We start from the raw sequence: 17,620 nt of genomic DNA, 5'->3' as shown, positions 1-17,620 counted from the left end.
ACGCTCCAGTTCTGCGGCTGATGAAGAGGGGAAGGTCCCCTCCGGAGGAAAGGAGAGGGGAGTTGGATTGCTGCCGGGAGAAAAGGGTGAAAAGGCTGTAAAAGGTCCCGAAAATAGGGCTGGGCTGTAGAAACAGAGAGTGTGCATGTGTATGTGCATCCTATACACCTGTGTGCACAGCCGGGGCCATCCATAGGTGCCTGGATAAACCCACACCTATAGAAAAGGTCGAGTGGAGAAAGCTTTACATGAGAAATGATCTCGTGCTTCTTTCTGTCTCTGATCTCTCTTAATAAATGAAGTTCCAGGTTAACAATTAGAACCTTCCCGCAATAATAAATAACGGTGTAACAGAGAGACAGGGCTTGTTTTTCTCCCCAGGACCGGGGCTGGGTTATGCCCGTCCATGCAGAGAGCAATTTACCATTCGGGGATATATAATTTAAAAGCAGAAAAGCGTGCAGGCTCTGATGGGATCGGCTCAAAGAACAGGAGCTTGGGTTGGGCTGGGCTTGGCCGTTGGCTTTTCTCCCCCCCCCCCCTTGAAGATATTTTTCCGTCTCGCATCCCGGTCGCCATGTTGCTGGGTTTTGTGTTCAGGGATTCCCAGGAACTAGTTAAAATCGGGGAAAAGAAGGCAATTCCGAGGCTCAGAGCGTGACACCTCGCAGTTTCTCGATGGGGTCCCTCTCCTACAGCCCCTCACATCCCCGGTTTAATTTGCATTAAAGAAGCAGGCCCGGGTTTGTCTTACAATGATTGCATTTCTCTGTCGTTCCCTAACCCTGTGAATTTATTCGTGGAAGGCGATGCCTTTCCCCTTGAGTAGGAAGATTTTTTCCCCTTGTGCCTCCGCGTGGTGCGTGGGAAAAATCCCTCTATCCCCAAGAGGTTCTTTATTCTTCTCTCTTTTTTCTTTCTTTCTTTTTTTTTTCTTTCCCTTGCAACTTTAGTGTTAGCAAAAGCAGCAAGAAGAGTTGGAAGCGGCTGGGAAGAGTTCCTTTTTGCACCCCAAACTCTTCTCTGGAAGGAGTTCCCTTTTCCATCCCAAACCTTTCACTGGAAAGAGTTCCCCTTCGCACCCCAAACTCTTCGCTGTACGCCAGCTCCCAGCGACCCGCACCCCTCCTCCCAGAGCAGGCAGGAACCCACAGCCTCATGAGAAACCCCGAGCCCCCCAAAATGCCACTTTAATCCAAACAAGCAAGAAATGATCAGAAACTTAACTATTAATTTTTACACCAGTCCTGATCTGCCGAGATCGAGTAGATTCATGCTGGTTTTGCTGAGTGCATTCAGATATAAATATTTTGGGAAATTCTCCCTTCAGCTGAGCTGCGTTTTGCAAACGCTTTTTTTATTATCTTTGCCCCTTTGCTAAAATGCACTTCGGCCTCGGCTTCAGCTTTAGATTTATTATGTGGCTCAGAAACCCTTCCCACCCACACAGATGCTTGAGCTGACAAAAGTTTCTAGGCTTCTCCCTGCGTGAATGCAGCCCGCCAGTCCCTCTCTGCCGCAAAATGGGAGAAATGGAGCTTGAACAAGCAAACTACAAACAGCCACATCTCCATTCTGGAGCAGCCAACTTCTCTGCTTTTCCCCAAAATTATTTCTTTCTAGACTTCCCGAATTCAGGCCCTTGGATTAAACTTTTTAAATCTTTCCTGGTTTAAGCAACTCTTTTGCAAAAGCTAAATTTCTTCGCTGAGATGAGCTAGGCCGAGCTGTCAAAAGTCTTTCCATAAAAAGATTGATCGTTTCTCTCTTCTTTTCGGTTTGTGTGGACCCGGGCACTTTAAAAGGGAAAAAAAAACAAACCCCAAAAAATCTTCCTGGCAAATGACTTTTCATTTTATTTATTTATTTTGTAAACTCTGGAAGTGGCATTGCTTATTGATGGACAGGGGGAAAGGGGGAAAAAAGATGGGAAGGAAGAAATGTGATTTCAAAGATATCCATGACCTTAAAACATGTTTGGCCTTTAAGAAAAGTGTAAAGGATCCATTAAGGCTGGCTTTAGAAGCAGAAGGATTACGCTGGTTCTTTAAAAGTAATTTAACAAGGTAAATCAGGCCGTCTAACTATACTTGGCTTGAAAGCTCACTTGATTTCCTAAGTGCTCATACCCAGACTCAGACACAAACCTCCGGACCAAACCCTCCTGCTGGCTTGAGCTTTCCAAGCTCTGAAATAATATACATATATATGATATGGGAATACACCCAGGCACTCCCGGCCTCGGTTGCCAGACCCGAGATCCCGGCTCGCCTGCGGTTTAGGCTCGAGGGGGCAAAGCCCCTTTTCCCACGCCTGCGTCCCCCCCTCCCCGGGGCTACAAACTCTCCGGAGCTCGGCCAGCGCGTCTGGAGCCGCCCGGTACAGGCAGGGCAGGCAGCGAGGCAGCACCAGGCAGCACCAGGCAGCGCAGGCAGGGCAGGCAGAGCAGGCAGAGCAGGCAGGGGCTCCCTGCCCGCAGCCCGCCGGCCCCCCAGAGCAGCCCGGCAGCCGCGGCCGGCCGAGGAGGGATGGCGGCCGGGGGCGGGGGGGAGGCTTTTCTGGGGATCTTCTCTCGCCTTTTTTTTTTTTAATCAATTAAAGAAAATAATGCTTTCTGTTTGCCACCAGGCCCCGCCTGCCATTGGCCAGGGCTGGCCACGTGACCAGGAATTGGCTGCAATTTCGCCCCAGTCTCGAGTTTAATAGAGCAAGGTCCCCATACGCCTGTATTATCAGCAATATAACAATTATAAAAAGCCCGAGAACCATCATCATCACTGCCATAAAAACTGAGGCCCTCAGATTTCTTTCCCGCTCCCCCTCCTCCTCCCTCTCCCCCCTCCCGCTTTTTAAACCCTGGGCCCTGGAAAAGCCATGAATTTTGAATTTGAGAGGGAGATCGGGTTTATAAATAGCCAGCCTTCGCTCGCAGAGTGCCTGACGTCTCTTCCCGCTGTCCTGGAGACATTTCAAACTTCATCAATCAAGGACTCGACATTAATTCCTCCTCCTTTTGAGCAAACCGTCCTCAGCCTGAATCCTTGTTCCAGCAGCCAGGCAAGACCGAGGAGCCAAAAAAGAGCATCCCATGGCCTGCTCCAGCTCCAGCCCCAGCCTTCGGCACAGCCCGGCCCCTTGGCAGCGGAATTCCCCTGGATGAAGGAGAAGAAGTCGTCCAAGAAAGCTACCCAGGCTCCATCCTCTTCTTCCTCCTCTTCCCCCCCATCATCTTCCTCGGTGCCGGTCCCTGCCGCAGGATCTCCTGCAGGTTCGTATAATGAGGGGATGAGGGGGTGTTTGCTGAAATCGGAGAGGATCCGAATAATAAACAATGCCCCCCCCGCCCCAGAGCAGCCTTACCCCAGCCCCCCTCCCCACCAGACTTTGCCCCGCACCTCCCCCGAAGCTGTGTCACGCAATAAAATACACGGCAGCAATGTACACAGCCGGGGGAGGGGGGGGTCCTCCTGCCTCCTCCCCCCGCAAATAAAAGAGCAAATTGCTGTAACTTCTGCCAAAGCAAAGAGGGAGAGGGGGCCGGGGGAGCCGGGCTCTGTATTAGCTCCAGCGGGGCGATCTGGGAGCTGAGCCACAGCTCCATTTGCTTGACTTGTTCTCCCAGCCCTGAATTTTTTTACAGCCTACAGGGAAAAAAAAAAAAAAAAAAAAAAGCCCAAACCAAAACCAACCCAAAAAAGCCATAAGAAGAGTGGAGGGGGGGAGAGAAAGACGGGTGGGTAAGCGGAGGGGGAGGCGGAAAGGGCGAGAGGAGAGAGCAGGACTCTCAGCGTCCAGCACTGCGGGGAGAGCCAGCTCCCCACTGCAAAATCAAATAACTACACCCCCAAATCCTCCCCCAGCCCCCCAATAAAGCAATAGCCTCTCTCCGAGGGGCCCCTTGGCCGGGGAGCTCAGCAGCCCTGGCCAGGGACCCTCCTTCCCCCGGGACAAAATGTTTAAGGCACAATTCCCTGTTTCAGGATTTTAATAGCACCGTGCAGGTAAATGCTGGGGCAGGAGAAGGGCGGACACCGGAGCTCATTGGCCAGATAATACAGGAATAATGAAATCAAAGCCCCGCAGCGTCCGTCCCCGAACTGCCGGCAAAAGGGAAAAAAAAGAAAAAGGAAGGAATGGATCGAAATTCCCGTTATCCGCGAAGGTGGCAGAGAAGGAAGGTCTCTAAAGGCAGAGGCCAGGGAGCAAAATCCTTTCTCCTCCTTGGGGCAAGGGGACCGGAGAGTGATTTCCAACCCTCTTCCACAGTGGGAAGAGTTTAATTAAACATATATTTTCTCCCGTAGCGGCTCCCCTCCCCCGCCCCATGGTCGTTAGTGCGGGGCACGGCTCTGCCCTGCCCGCACCCGGGAGGGGACGGATCCAGACCCTCCACTTTGCCCCCGCTCCCTCTCTTTGCAATTGCGGTTTTCTCTGTGTTTCAGACGTCCAGGGGCTGGCAGACACCGGCGGCTCCAGGAGGCTCCGGACCGCGTACACCAACACGCAGCTGCTGGAGCTGGAGAAGGAATTTCACTTCAACAAATACCTCTGCAGGCCCCGGCGGGTGGAGATCGCGGCTCTGCTCGACCTCACCGAGCGGCAAGTCAAGGTCTGGTTCCAGAACCGTCGGATGAAGCACAAGAGGCAAACCCAGTACAAAGAACCCCCCGACGGGGACCTCGCCTACCCCAACCTGGACGAGGGCAGCGACCCGGCGGAGGAGGCTGAGGAGAGCCCCGCTTTCGGCCCGGCTCCGGAGCCCCGCGGGCCCTACCGAAGCGAAAAGCCGGGCAGCGAGGAGCCCCGGAGCCCGCCGTTCGCGGCGGCCGGGGCGGAGCGGGCGGCCGCGGGGGAGCCCGGCGCTGCCGCCGGCCCCTCGGACCGCGGCTACCCCCAGGGCCAGGACTCGCCTTTGTTGCCGGAGCTGAGCATCTTCTCGGCCGAGTCCTGCCTGCAGCTCTCGGAGGGGCTTTCCCCCAGTCTCCAGGGCTCCCTGGAGAGCCCCGTCCCCTTCTCCGAGGAAGACCTGGACTTCTTTACCAGCGCACTTTGTACTATAGATCTGCAACATCTACATTTCCAATAGCCCCCCCGCTCCCCCCCGCCTCGCCATTTCTGCCCCTTCCAGGCGCACCAGCCCCATCCCGAGCCACTGCCAGCTTCCCCCAGCTCCTGTAAGGGCGGGGGGGGGCACCCCCAAAAATAAACCCGAGCCATCTCTCATTCAAGCACCCCATCCCGCCCCCCCAAACACTTTCTGTTGAAGCTCCTCACACTGTGGCACCCGAATCACCCTCCCAGTATTTATTCTAGAAGGCTCACATGAAAGAACAGCCCGATTTTTGCTAAATGCAGGTATTTAATTAGTTTTATTTTTTCTTATTTATTTTAAAGAAAGCACCCGACAGTTCTCATGCACATCCGAGATGTCACCCCCAAGAGAAAACATTTGTAAATCCTTCAAACGACTTTCTCAGGAATCAGAACAAGACTTTTAGATTTCTTAATAAAATAAAAATAAAAATAAAAAAAAACAGAGGAATTTTCCTTCCTCTTCTTACGTTTTAGATGTAGACTATTTATTCAAATCCTTTAATAGTAAATGGCAAATTATTTATTGTACATTATTTTCATAGAGTAAATAAATGTCTTTATGAAACCAAGACACGTGAGTTGCTACATATTTAATCCGAAAATGTGCTATTTTTTTTTCCTAAATCGTTCGCCTTCCTCTTTCCTGCTTTGCAGTAATGATGTCCTAACAACCTCCTCGTGCTCATCGAGAAAGGAGACAAAAGAAAATGCTCCCAACCAACATTTCAAGAGGCTTCGGGAGCCCGAAATATTCGCTGTGTTCAGTTCAGCCTGCATTTTCTTTGAGCGTGGTTTTTCTTGGTTTTATTTTTTACTAAATCGAAGCAGGACATTCCTTTCTAATTGTTACATTTGCCGTTCTATTTTTGTAACCGACCCCCCCCCTCCGCCGCCGCAAGGAAATCGCGGGATAAAGGGATGGACGGAGCACAAAGGCAGCGGTCGGGCGGCGCTGGGGCCGCGCCGCGGAGCCCCCGCACATTCCGCGCAGCTCCCCGCGGCGATCCCCCCTTCTCCCCCAGCCCGGCCTGGCCAGGCCAGCGCTGCTTCTTGCCTTCAGCCCGCTCCTCCTCCTCTCAGCTCTTGCAGCAGAAAATACAGACCTGCCACCTCGCAATTATCGGTCTTTTAAACGTCCCGGACTATAAAAAAAAAAAAAGGTGGAAAGGGAGGATTTGGAGTAAGTGCAGAAAATCCACCCGGGGAGGGTGGTGCGTGCCGGCATTTTAATCAACAAATAAATGCTCTAGAGGAAAGAGCTTAGCCTGAAAGAGGCCTTTCTTCTTTCCCGTCCTCTTTTTCAGCAGTACAAGCCAGAACTCCCCCGGCCTTATAAATCCGTGATCTCCTTCCAAGGAGATTTGTGCTGCTCTGTCCCTGCTCGCGGATCCCTTTACGAAAGCTTTCTCGCAACGTGTAATTTTAAAGACAAAACTCATATATCAAGGAGGGAGGGTGAGGCAGAGGGGGTGGGGAGGCTTATGAATGAAAAGGGGTCAGCGCAGGAATCAATCGCGGTGACACCCAAAATAAATCATATTACGTCTTTGCTAAGTCACTGGTGTTTCCTCAGACACGGCAGAAATTTGGGAGGCGTTCAAGCGGCGTTTGGGCGAAAGTAGCGCGGAAAGGCGAGCTCGGGGGGGGCGGCGTGGGGCAGGGGCGAGCGGCCGGGCCGGGGGGGGGGAACAGGACCCGCGGAGGCGGCCTTAAAATGGCACAGGGAGCCGCGGAGAGGTGCGGAGCAGCCATGACGAGCGGCGTTGCCGCCAGCCTTATTCTTTAGGGTTAGGGGAGGGGAAGGCGCAGCCCCGGCCGCCCGCCCGGCTCCTCCGGCCCGCGGGCTGCCGCGGGCAGCCAGGCGCGCCCGGTGGGACCCCCGGCCTTCGGGGGCTCTCCCCGGGGGCTGCCGGCTCCCCCGCAGAGGCTGGGCCGTTCTCCGGTTTGCTCGGAGCCTGGAGCTTGCCTGGGTGGTGTCGGCCCCCCCCGCAGTCCCCGGAGAAAGCGTGGAGTCCGGGAAACTTCCGCGCGGTCGCCTGGTATTTTATTTCGGATTAAGAGCGTCAGAGCCAGGCTTGCTTTCTACTTCGGGCTGTAAAAGGAAATAAAATAAAATAAAGAAAGCCCTCGACAGATGTTTTCGAAATTGCTGTTCGCAGCTCTGGATTATCTCTTCCCGCTGCGACAAAGAGGGGGTTGATTTTACGGCTACCTTTTTATTCTTAATAATATTACCAGCCTCTTTCCCTACCAAACGAGCAGACGTTTCAAACCCGCTAGCATCTCACTCCGGGAAGGAGTAGGTTCATATGGAAAATCGAAGTAGATTGCAATTAAAATATGCAAGGGAACATTACTTAACACCTTCCCATAAATAAAGGGGAGCGTCCAGCGCCCCGCTCGCCCTGCCTGCAGCCCCGTCGCCTCCTCATCCTCGCCCGGGAGCCATCGCATCCCTCCCCCGTGGCTCTGCCCTCTCCCGCCGGTCCCTCTCCGCTCTGAGAGTCCCAGAGCCATGCGGGGGGAAAGCAAGCCCAGGCACAGCCCAAGTACCACAGAAGGCTATTCATTATCTGTAAGTTTATTTAATATCTCCAGCTTCTGGAACATACTCAGCGGCAGGGTTGGCACTGCCAGACGTTGTCTATCAAAGCGCCATTTGTTCCAGTGCTTTACATATCTCCCCTCCCGCCTCCTCCCCCTCGCAATCCTGAATACGGGCTTGTTGGGGGACGGCAGGAGCAGGGGGATCGTGGGTGGATCCACGATCTCGCAGGCTTGTCGGGGGACGGCAGGAGCAGGGGATTGTGGATGGATCCACGGTCCACAGGCTCGCTGGGGGACGGCAGGAGCAGGGGGATCGCGGATGGATCCACGGTCTCACAGGCTTGTCGGTGGACAGCAGGAGCAGGGGGATCGTGGATCCATCCACGGTCCACAGGCTCGTTGGGGGACGGCAGAGGCAGGGGCATCGTGGATGGATCCACGATCCACAGGCTCGTTGGCGGACGGCAGGAGCGGGGGATCAGACGCCCGGTGCTGGCCCACGCCAAGAGTCCCCCGTGTCGCCGGGCAGCCCGGGCCGGGGCGGCAGCGCCGGGGCCGCTCAGCCCTGCGCGCTCCCGGGGCTCGGGGCTGGCTCCCCCTCGCCTCTCAAGAGAAGGGAGCTGCTTATTCAACTTCCAAACACGGGCGCGTAGATCTGTCTCTCTGCAAATCGATCTCGCAACGGATTTCCACAAACACACACGCCCTTTCCGTGGGGAAGGGAGGAGGGGAAGGGAGAGGCGGAGGGGAGGGGACAAGAGGGACACCGTCCCCGGCTGGGTCCCCCCTCGCACGGGGCTGGGAGGGAGCGGCCTCCCCCCCGCCAGACGGAGGAGGCAGCGGTGGGGTGGGACGGGGGCGGGGAAGGGGTGTCCACGAAGCCCCCACCGTAAAGCCTGACACCTTATCGATAGAAATCTCTAACGAGGGCCCTTCTGCAGATCATAATGACTCCTCAAAGTTGCTGCAGGTCTAGCAAGCATGCCAGTCACAGCCACAGATCAATTCTACACCCACGGAAAGTGACTTAATAAATGGAACCTCGCCAGTTATTATCCTTGCTAACAGCAGGCCCCTTCTTATTTGTCCTAATTAGCAAGACTGAAATGTCGGAGGAAAGAAGGGGAATATTCAATAAAATCTAAATTATTGAATGACTGTAAGATTTCGCCATTAGTTCAGCCATTCTTTACCTTCTTCAAAATGTCAAACAAATGGGGAATGCATATTTGCAACCCTGCCCTTCTGTTCTGTGCAACTGGAGGGCATATATTAAGCATATTAAGCGTATTCAGCTCTTGATCGTTGTCAAAACACTGCAATTGCCTCGCGATTATTAACCTAGAAATATGCAAATGAGACGCGCTCGCACGTGTTGTAGGGATGCTAAAGTAATATTTATCTTGTGCTGATCTAGTCTGGGGATGTGTTTGCTAAAGAGCTACTCGAAGCCCTGAAGATGTTGAACCAACCCGGTAGAGCCATGGGAAGGCTCAAGGCGGAAAACCTGCTGTGAAGGAAACGCGGGCGAGAGAGCGAGGCGGGAGCTGAGCCTTTGGTGTGTGCGATGGGAAGAGATAACTTCTCCTGGGGAATCATCCCGACCTTCCTCCTGAGCTGCCGGTGCCAGGCTCCGGCTTTCCGGGAATATCCCTCCGGTGACCGTCTTCTCGGCTGAGTTGTAGCGTCCTTTTCCAGCTCTTAACCGCATCCCAGCCCTCAATACCCGGAGCGTGAGGAAGGCTCCTAGTGCTCCACCAGCATCAAAGGAAGGAGCTGGGAGAGGGGACCTTCTTCTGCTCGCCATCCTGGCACCTCCCGCATCTGACCCAGCTTTGCCGTTTGTTGTTGTTTCCCGCCCCCCCCCCCGCCCTATATTCGGTGAAGGGGAAAATGCAGAGTGCGGGGTTCGGAGAAACTAACTTAAGTTCGAATCTAGTTCTCAACCCCAGCGGGATCCTGTTTAAACTAACGCTGGTTGAGATTAATAATGCTGACCTACTAATATTAGCACCATTGATGATGGTGTTAATAAATTCATGCACTTATTAAAGGGCGGGTTTAGGTGGAGCTGGCCCACGCCGGGCCTGCCAGGTGCTGGATCTGGAGGAAATCCGAAGGCTTTGGGACCCCTCGGGTCCAGTCCCGGCCCTGCACCCCCCTGGCCGGCCCTGAGCCCAGACCCACCCGGCTCGGGCAAGGGTCCCTCGGGGTGGACGAGCTGTCCTGGGGCAAGGCAAGGACGGCCTGGAGCGGGGCTCAGCCGGGCTGAGGAGCCCGTCGGGTCTGCCTGCTATGAGCGAAGAGCACCGCTGTAGCCAGGAGCAGCAGATACAGCCCTCTCCTCGCCACTCTCACCGAGTGGAAAGCCTTAAATGAACCTCATTAGTGAGACGACCCGGCTTACAGACACACCTCCGCCCTGGGGGCCGCAGCCCAGGCGGTTCACAAGGAAATAGGACAGGCTGCCCGGAGCCATCGGAGGAGGAATTCGATCTTTTGGGCGCAGGAGGAGGCGGGATTGGAGGGGTTCGTGCCACCCTGAAAAGGAAAAAATATCGAAAGAGGCATTTCTCACCCAAATCTTCCACTCGAAGTGTTGGTCAGGAGACCGAGAACACAAAACATGTCCCTCGCCCTGGCTAAGAAGGCTCCCGTTCCCTCCGGGGGATGCTGACCACCTGTGGACCGTCCCCGTCCCCACACGTGCTGCAGCCGGTCACGGTGCCGGTCCCCACGCCGACCCGGCCTCCGCCGGGAGGCCACGGACCGCCCGGTCCCCGCCGCTGCTCCCGGGAGCGGCAGATGAGAATTATTATACCTTATCTTAATTGTCTGGTATTTATTCTGCAGCTCGGAGATAGCCCGGTGTTTGTAACTCATTAAAAGGATTCCATCTGCATTTCTTTGGACTCCCAAACTCGGAAGCATTTTTCCATATACTCTTTTATTTTCCCTCTTCAGTTTTTAGCCCCAAATATAGCTTAGCAGGCTATGATCTAACCAAGACACATGCCGGGGCTATAAATTTCTCTGACGATTTCTAGGGACAAGTCCTTTTTGGTGCTAACGAAGTCCACAGCCAAACACGCACCCCCTGAGTCGGCAGTGCTTCTCATAAATCACCCCGCCGGGAGCCAGAAGGGACATTTCTTACGCACGACACAAACTTTCTCCGCAGAGAGTTATATTTAACTCCAAAACGAAGCATCTGAAGCCTCTGAGCACTCTGGAGCCTTTGGAAATGCCTCATTCCTTTTGTGTCGCCTGCACAGAAAACTCCCCGGTCTGTCTGGGGTAAAGATTTCTTATAAGAGGTGTTCCCACAAACCGCCCTCAGAAGGGCCCTATCCTCCATGTCAGGAGAGGTGTTTCAAAGCAAGCAAGCCACCTCTTAGGGAAGGGCGAAATCTCCCCTCGCTCTCCCCCCCCGGCTGCTGCAGCCCCGACTTTCGTGAAGCCTTTTTATGCCGCTAAAAGGGAGAAACTGCTCTCAAGAAGAGGTTTATTTTAATACGATGTCCTCATCGGGTTGGAACCCTAGGGGGCCAACCCCCCATCTTGCTAATCGAATAGTGGGGGGGGGGGGGGATGTGGGTGTGCTTCCACCGCGGGACAGCGAGCCGGTGTCACACCGAGTCCCCCTGCCTCGGGGTGGACGGAGGGGCCGAGGGCACGGGATGCCTTTGGTGGGCATGAGAGGTCCCCCGCCACCAAGAGCTCCGCGGAAAAACCATGGCGTTCTGCTGATGACCTCCTCCTTTCTTACCTGCTCATCAAATAAAGCCCGGGTTTAGGGCCGGTAGCTCCTGAAGGGCTTTAGGCCCGCACAGGCTCTGGGGGAGCGGGAAAGCAGCTCTCTGCGGAGCCGTGCAAGAAGTGATTCGATTCCTTCGTTATCACCAGCGGGCAAGGAATTGACTTCCTCTTCCTCCCATGGACCAGCCGACACCGCTCCTGGACAGCAGTTTCTTTTTCCAGGAATCAAAGAGCTAAAAATTTCCCCCTCACCCTCTATCCTCATCCATCTCCAGATATTTTACTTTAATCCTGTTGAGGGAAAGACAGCAGCATGCCCAAAACGGTGCCGTCCGTGGTTTAGGGGGTAGGAATAATCACTGCCTCCCTCAAGACACAAGTGAAAATCAAGTAATAAATACAATGAAAGGCGAAGTAACTATGGGGGGGGGGGGATGTAAGACAGAATTCTGATAATGTGAGAATCTCCATCTGCACCTTTTCTTTGACCGCCTTCTCTCTCTCAACTCCCCACAAAGGAGGTTTTAAAGAAATAAATGTGTAAGTGGTAGAATTAGGTTCACCCGGCGATTGGTTGCTCACAAGAATCTGGTACTTCTTTCTCCTGCAGGTTATGAAGGTCTGTACCGAACCTGGCTCTCACAGCTCCCCCACAAGGGAAATTAAACCCAATAATAATCGCAGCAGTAATTTGATATCGGATCCAGGGCCAGGGGCTAAGAAGGAAATTTGGGGAAGCGATTCCTAAGCGATTCCCAGTGTGCGGGCACGCACGCTGACCCTGCGGCTTTCGAAAATACCGCGCAGCCGCCAAACCCGTGCGTTTTGGGGAAGACGGGGTCACTTTGGGGAAGTAAGAAGTTCGCCCTGCGCGGGCCCGTCAGGCTGGCAGCTCCGGGAAGGGCCGCCCAGGGGAGCCCCGGAGGTGCCGGCCCCGGGCAGGGGGTGGGACCCCAGCACCTTCCGTCCCGCCGCACCCCGAAATCTGCCCTGGGCTCCCACAGCAGGTAAGGAGCGAGGGGCCTGAGCAGGCAGCGGAGAGGAGCAGATGGCGAGCGGCCCCGCCGTGCCCGGGGGGCAGGGAGGAGCGGGAAGGCAGCGGCCCCTTTCTGGCAGGAAATCGGCTCCAACACCCCATCTTTCGCCGTCTGACAGTTACCTCAACAGAGGGACAAAAAAAGCCTGTGCCAAAGCGACTTCAGCTCCGCACATCCCCTCCTCGGCTCTGTCTCCACTTTCCCCCCCGCTTCCCCCCCGCAGCCCGAGGACCGCTCTCCATCGCCCGCTCGGGCCGGGCTGTGGGCTGCACGTCCTGGCTAACACTTGGATCCCCTCCTGTCCGATTTTTCCATCGACTAAAGAAACTCTGGGCTTTCACCCCAGAGCTGCCTCAGGCCCAAAGGCTGGTTTAGCCTTCGCTGAGGTGAGAGGCGCAGCCAGACTCTTCCTCGTAACTCCGCAGCGGCGAGCTCTCCCGCAGCTAATTCTGCAAGTCCCGAAGACAGCTTGTGTTTTAATGCCATAAAGCATCCCCTGAACGTAACGGTGGAGGGAGATCATAGTGGAAAATTATCAGACAATACGAAACAATTGCTTCAAGGATGAAATAAACATCTATCCTTTTCTTTTTTCATTTTACACCCATAAATCATCTATTGTAAGCAGCGTTTAAATAGAATACATTCAATTTAAACGCGAGCGCAACATAATATAAAAAGCACTCCTGGAATCAAATTAGAAACCGATTTCTCTTGCGAGGGGAATGACATGAGAGTTGCTTTGAATCTTTATAATCACTTTCGGTTGTTTTATGCAAAAAAGGAGGCAGCGAGTTTCAGAGAACATTTGTAACCGAAAAGATTTTCTTCTTGAATATCTCAGCATCAGCAAAGTCGGCAGAATAAATGAATAAATAGGCACGCAGCTCTGGAAATAGTTTTCTCCTTATTCTTTTTATTGAAAGGCGAGAGTTGTTATTGGCTAAAACTCAAGTTTTCTCCCGGGGGGATTTAAGGAAGGGAGGAAGGGTGATGCCATGGCTGCGTGTGTCGCAGTTTCTTAACAAATGTTACCCCAACGTGTTGCATCAGCCAAACCTCCCAACCAAAGGACGTGTTTATGCCTTTCAAAGTGAACTTTTGGCCTGGGGAAAAAAAAGAAGAGCCTTCCTGGTTCTTCTTAGGGGCTGAATAACCAGTAAATATCCTGACAAGTAACAAATGACTGTGGGCGTCATATTGTTGGGTGCTCTTGTCTCCCTTCTGCTAACAAGTAAATAAATGTTGCCTACCTATGTTCCCATTCTCTGAGCAGTGGAGTGGCCGGCCTGCTCTCCCTGTCTTTCCACCTACTCATCAGCTGGACTCTGCCAGGGGAAAGCTCCAGCCCGACAACAGATTCGGGGAAAAATCAAACCAGATTTGCCATGGAAAAGCAGAGCTTAACGTTCCAGCATTGGTTAAAGCCCTTAAAACACCTCCTGTTTTCAGTAGTAAATGTGTAGGTTTATGGGTGAGTGGATGGATATGAAGATACTCAGATAGACACAGGGATCATTTTTAGTTCTATTCCTTCAACTGCGAAGCTGGGCATGGTGTTCCTCCAACAAAAGACATCCTGCCTTCCTAACTTTATTTCATCGCCTCATTAGAATATTGATTTAATTACATTGCTTTTACCCACACTGGCCCTAGACACAAAGCCGGTGTGGCAAAATTAATAAAATACATGGAGCGTATTTTTCTTAGGAGCTTTTATTAGGCTCCTCAGCCCGGAAAACGCCAAACATGTTCAAGCCACTTTCTAGGGAAAAGTTTCGAAACGCAGAACAGAGCATCCTGTCGTGCTTGGGGGGAAGAGTAGTCAGACCTCCCTCCCTCTCCCCCCTCTCTCTTCCTTTTTTTCACATGAAGCTAGGGTTGGGGAAAACCTTCTTTTTAAGTTGGGGCAAGGGGAACTTCTGCTGAAATTGGCTCATCGCGTAACTCGGAGGCCTTTTTAGCACTTAAAACAGCGGTGGATAATCCTAATTCTTCTCCCAGCCTCTCTTCCCCTCCACCTCCCCGCACCCCACCTCCCTCCTCTCTTTTAAAGTCTTTGAGGAAAGATTTTGACGTATTCGTGTTGTTATCAGATTGATGGGCAGGGTTTGATTGAAACCCCTTTGTCATGCAAATGTCAGGGCCTTGATGGATGAGCTCAGAGATGTGACAAACTTCAGGAGCCCCTCTCTCATTGGGCTGGGGGCGGACCACGTGGCCGCCTCCCCCTGCCCCCACCCCGGCCCCGCCGAAGGCTGCGGGGTTCGAGAGCCAGCGATGCATGGAAGGAAGTTTTACAGCTTTGACATACTACCTAAAGGTTGTAGGGCAGGCGGAATCCCCCCCAAAACAGGCTGACCCTCCTCCATCAGTGGCAGATGGACAATACTAGGATGAACTCCTTCTTAGAGTATGCAATTTGTAACCGTGGGACGGGCGCCTACCACCATTTAGAGCAAAGCTCCCCTTCCTTCCCCTCTTGCTCAGGTAGCCCCGCCAGTGACACTTTCCACGGAGACGGGCGCTTTGGCGCGGGAGGGAGCGCGGCCGCGGCCGCCCATCTCCCCCCGCAGAGCCCCGGCTACCACCCTCCCTCCTCCGGCCGCCCCATCCCTTTCGCGGGCGCTGCCCCCGCCGCCGGGTACCCAGCCCAAACCTGCAGCCCCAGCTACGGGCACCACCAGCTCTACCTCGGCCAGCAGGACGCGGATGGCGTGTACTTCCAAGCGGCCGGGTACTCCGCCAACGCGGGATCCAGCCTCAGCTCCTTAGCAGAGAGCTACTGCGGGGCGGTGGCGGCCGCTGGGCAGTACCAGCAACAACACCTTTACGGGCAGGAGCAGCCCAGCTACTTGCCCGGCGTTTACAGCAACCTCTCGCCTTCTCTGAACGAGGACAAAGACCCTGCGTGCCCCTCCGAGCCGTGCCCCAACGCCAGCGCCACGCAGACCTTCGACTGGATGAAAGTGAAGAGGAACCCGCCCAAGACAGGTGAGTTTGGGGAGCGCAGCGCTGAGCAGGATGGTCCCCATCCGGGGGAGGAGGGAGGCGGGGGGCAGCTCCCCAGCCCTGCAAGGAAGGGTTGCCTTCCCCGGGGTTCCTACCCAAGGTAACTGGGCTCATCTGCCAGGGGAACAGGGATTTGTTTGGCTTTGGGTTTTTGTTTTTTTAAACACCAGCTCAGCGCTGAGGAAAAGCCAGCTAGAGATTGTCCAGACGCATCTGATGGAGGTCCCTGAGCTCAGGTTCCCACAGGCCCAATGCGATTTAAGCCCAGCTCGGAATAGGAAACGCTCCGGGCTTCCTGCTTCTTCCACATCTCCCCTATTGTTCAACTTGCATCTCCACAATCTTCCTTAAATCACAATCTTCCCTCCTCTCCCCCATCATCACCCTCGCCCTCCCCTTCCACTCCTTCCCACGCACGTTCAGTTTCATGGCAGCTTACAGGGAACTGGGGGGGAATGGTTGCGAGGGAAGGGGGGCAGCTCTGCAGAGCCCGGGGTGGTCTCTCCCTCCAGGCTGTACCCCTGGGCTGGGAAGCCAAGGGTAGCTGAGGATCCGGGCGGGAGCACGAAGCTCCGGGCGGTGGAGGGACCAAGAGAGAGGAGGGGAGCGGGGGAGAGCCCGCACCCACAGCCCCCACAGCCCCCACGGCCCCCTCTTTCCGGCGAGGGAGTTCCTGCCCTGTTGGTGTTTGCTCGTTAACAGCTAAAGTCTCGGAGTACGGACTGCTGGGCCAGCCCAACACCATCCGCACCAACTTCACCACCAAGCAGCTGACGGAGCTGGAGAAGGAGTTTCACTTTAACAAGTACCTCACCCGGGCCCGGAGGGTGGAGATCGCCGCTACCCTGGAGCTCAACGAAACCCAGGTCAAGATCTGGTTCCAGAACAGGCGGATGAAGCAGAAGAAGAGGGAAAAGGAAGGTCTCGCCCCCGCTGCTGCCTCCAGGTCTGCGAAGGAAGCGAGTGAAGCCTCGGATCAGTCCAACTGCACCTCACCTGAGGCCTCCCCCAGCTCGGTGTCCTCCTGAAACGCGTCCCCGCAGGGGCACAGAGCTCAGCCCGGCCTGCCCTCGAGGGGCAGCTGCTCCCTGCAGACCCCAGCAGACACGCACGCACGAACACGCACCTCCCACGCACAGCCCCCTCCGCACACACGTGTGGAAGCAAGGCCACGCTTAACTCCGAGCAGTCCCGTGGGCTCCGGCCGTCTCCACACGTGTGATACGAGCTCTCCCGCTCGCATTTCTCTCTCTTAATTTATAGACCCTCTGTAAAACACTGGACTCCGAAGGAGCAGCCGTGTCCCCGTGTCCCCTTAGCAATAGGCGTTTGTCTCAGGGACGTTTCTCCCTCTCCCTTCTCCCTCCCCTATAGGAACTGCACTTTCAACTACAGAAACTTTAAAACGAATTTAGTTTTCTCCCGTTTTAAAAATGTGCACAACGACTTTTGCCTGCAAGAATCCTACGTTTGATGTATTTTTCCTCCCCGCGAGCTTGTAAAAAAGTTTCAGGTGTTTTTATGTTTCCCTTTTATTTACTGTATGTATATCTTGGAATGAGATCTGAGGCGCCCAAGATGCTGGAGGCCTCTGCAAAGATCCAATCAACCACCAAACAAAACCGCAACTCCTCCGCTACCATTTTGCACTATTACTGCTTCACAGGGTTTGCTACACGCTCTGCGACTGGGACTGGGACTGATCCTGGGGCAGGGGGGGTTGTGCTGGCCGGGAAAAGGCGACGGGGGGAAGGCTGACCTCGGGGTGCTTTGGGCAACGGTCACTGTCGCAGGAGGTGTGAAGGTGGACGGGGACAAGGCTGCGGGGGGGCCGCGGGGCTTGGCTCCCCCAGGCACTGATGCACTGGCTGCTATTTATTGTACGTCTCGATAGCCTGAAGTCTTGGAGCGAAGTAGCACGGTTCCTTGTACCTCCACCCTCTCCGGCTTATCGGAGTCCGATAAAAACATTATTTAACCATGGCTAAATTGTTTCCCTTCCCTACGAGAAACTTTAGGGTAGAACGAACTGAAAACCGCGGCAACTTTTGTTAAAGATCGTTTGAAAGGGAAAAACGTCATCGAGAAAAACTAGCGGTTTCTTAATCGGAATCTCCCATTTCCCCTCCACTCCCTTCCCCGTGCTCTGTATCTCGAAATGAAACTACCTC

General features: G+C 54.3%; 2 protein-coding genes across 2 annotated transcripts; both read left to right on the top strand.

Annotated features, from left to right (window-relative positions):
* Positions 1-2,629: 2,629 nt before the first annotated feature.
* Positions 2,630-5,540, top strand: HOXB2 (homeobox B2). The gene is made up of 2 exons (XM_072886088.1): positions 2,630-3,268; positions 4,443-5,540. Exons 1-2 carry the CDS (start codon positions 2,875-2,877, stop codon positions 5,084-5,086), a joined length of 1,038 nt encoding a protein of 345 aa, XP_072742189.1. The 5' UTR covers positions 2,630-2,874; the 3' UTR covers positions 5,087-5,540.
* Positions 5,541-14,818: 9,278 nt separating this feature from the next.
* On the top strand, positions 14,819-16,477 carry HOXB1 (homeobox B1). Its single transcript, XM_072886090.1, has 2 exons — positions 14,819-15,431; positions 16,152-16,477. Exons 1-2 carry the CDS (start codon positions 14,819-14,821, stop codon positions 16,475-16,477), a joined length of 939 nt encoding a protein of 312 aa, XP_072742191.1.
* The last annotated feature ends 1,143 nt before the right edge of the window (positions 16,478-17,620 follow it).

Source organism: Ciconia boyciana, chromosome 22, assembly GCF_034638445.1.
Source record: "Ciconia boyciana chromosome 22, ASM3463844v1, whole genome shotgun sequence".
Lineage (NCBI taxonomy): Eukaryota > Metazoa > Chordata > Aves > Ciconiiformes > Ciconiidae > Ciconia > Ciconia boyciana.
Note: the sequence above shows the minus strand (reverse complement) of the source record. Positions and strands in the feature narration are given on the sequence as shown.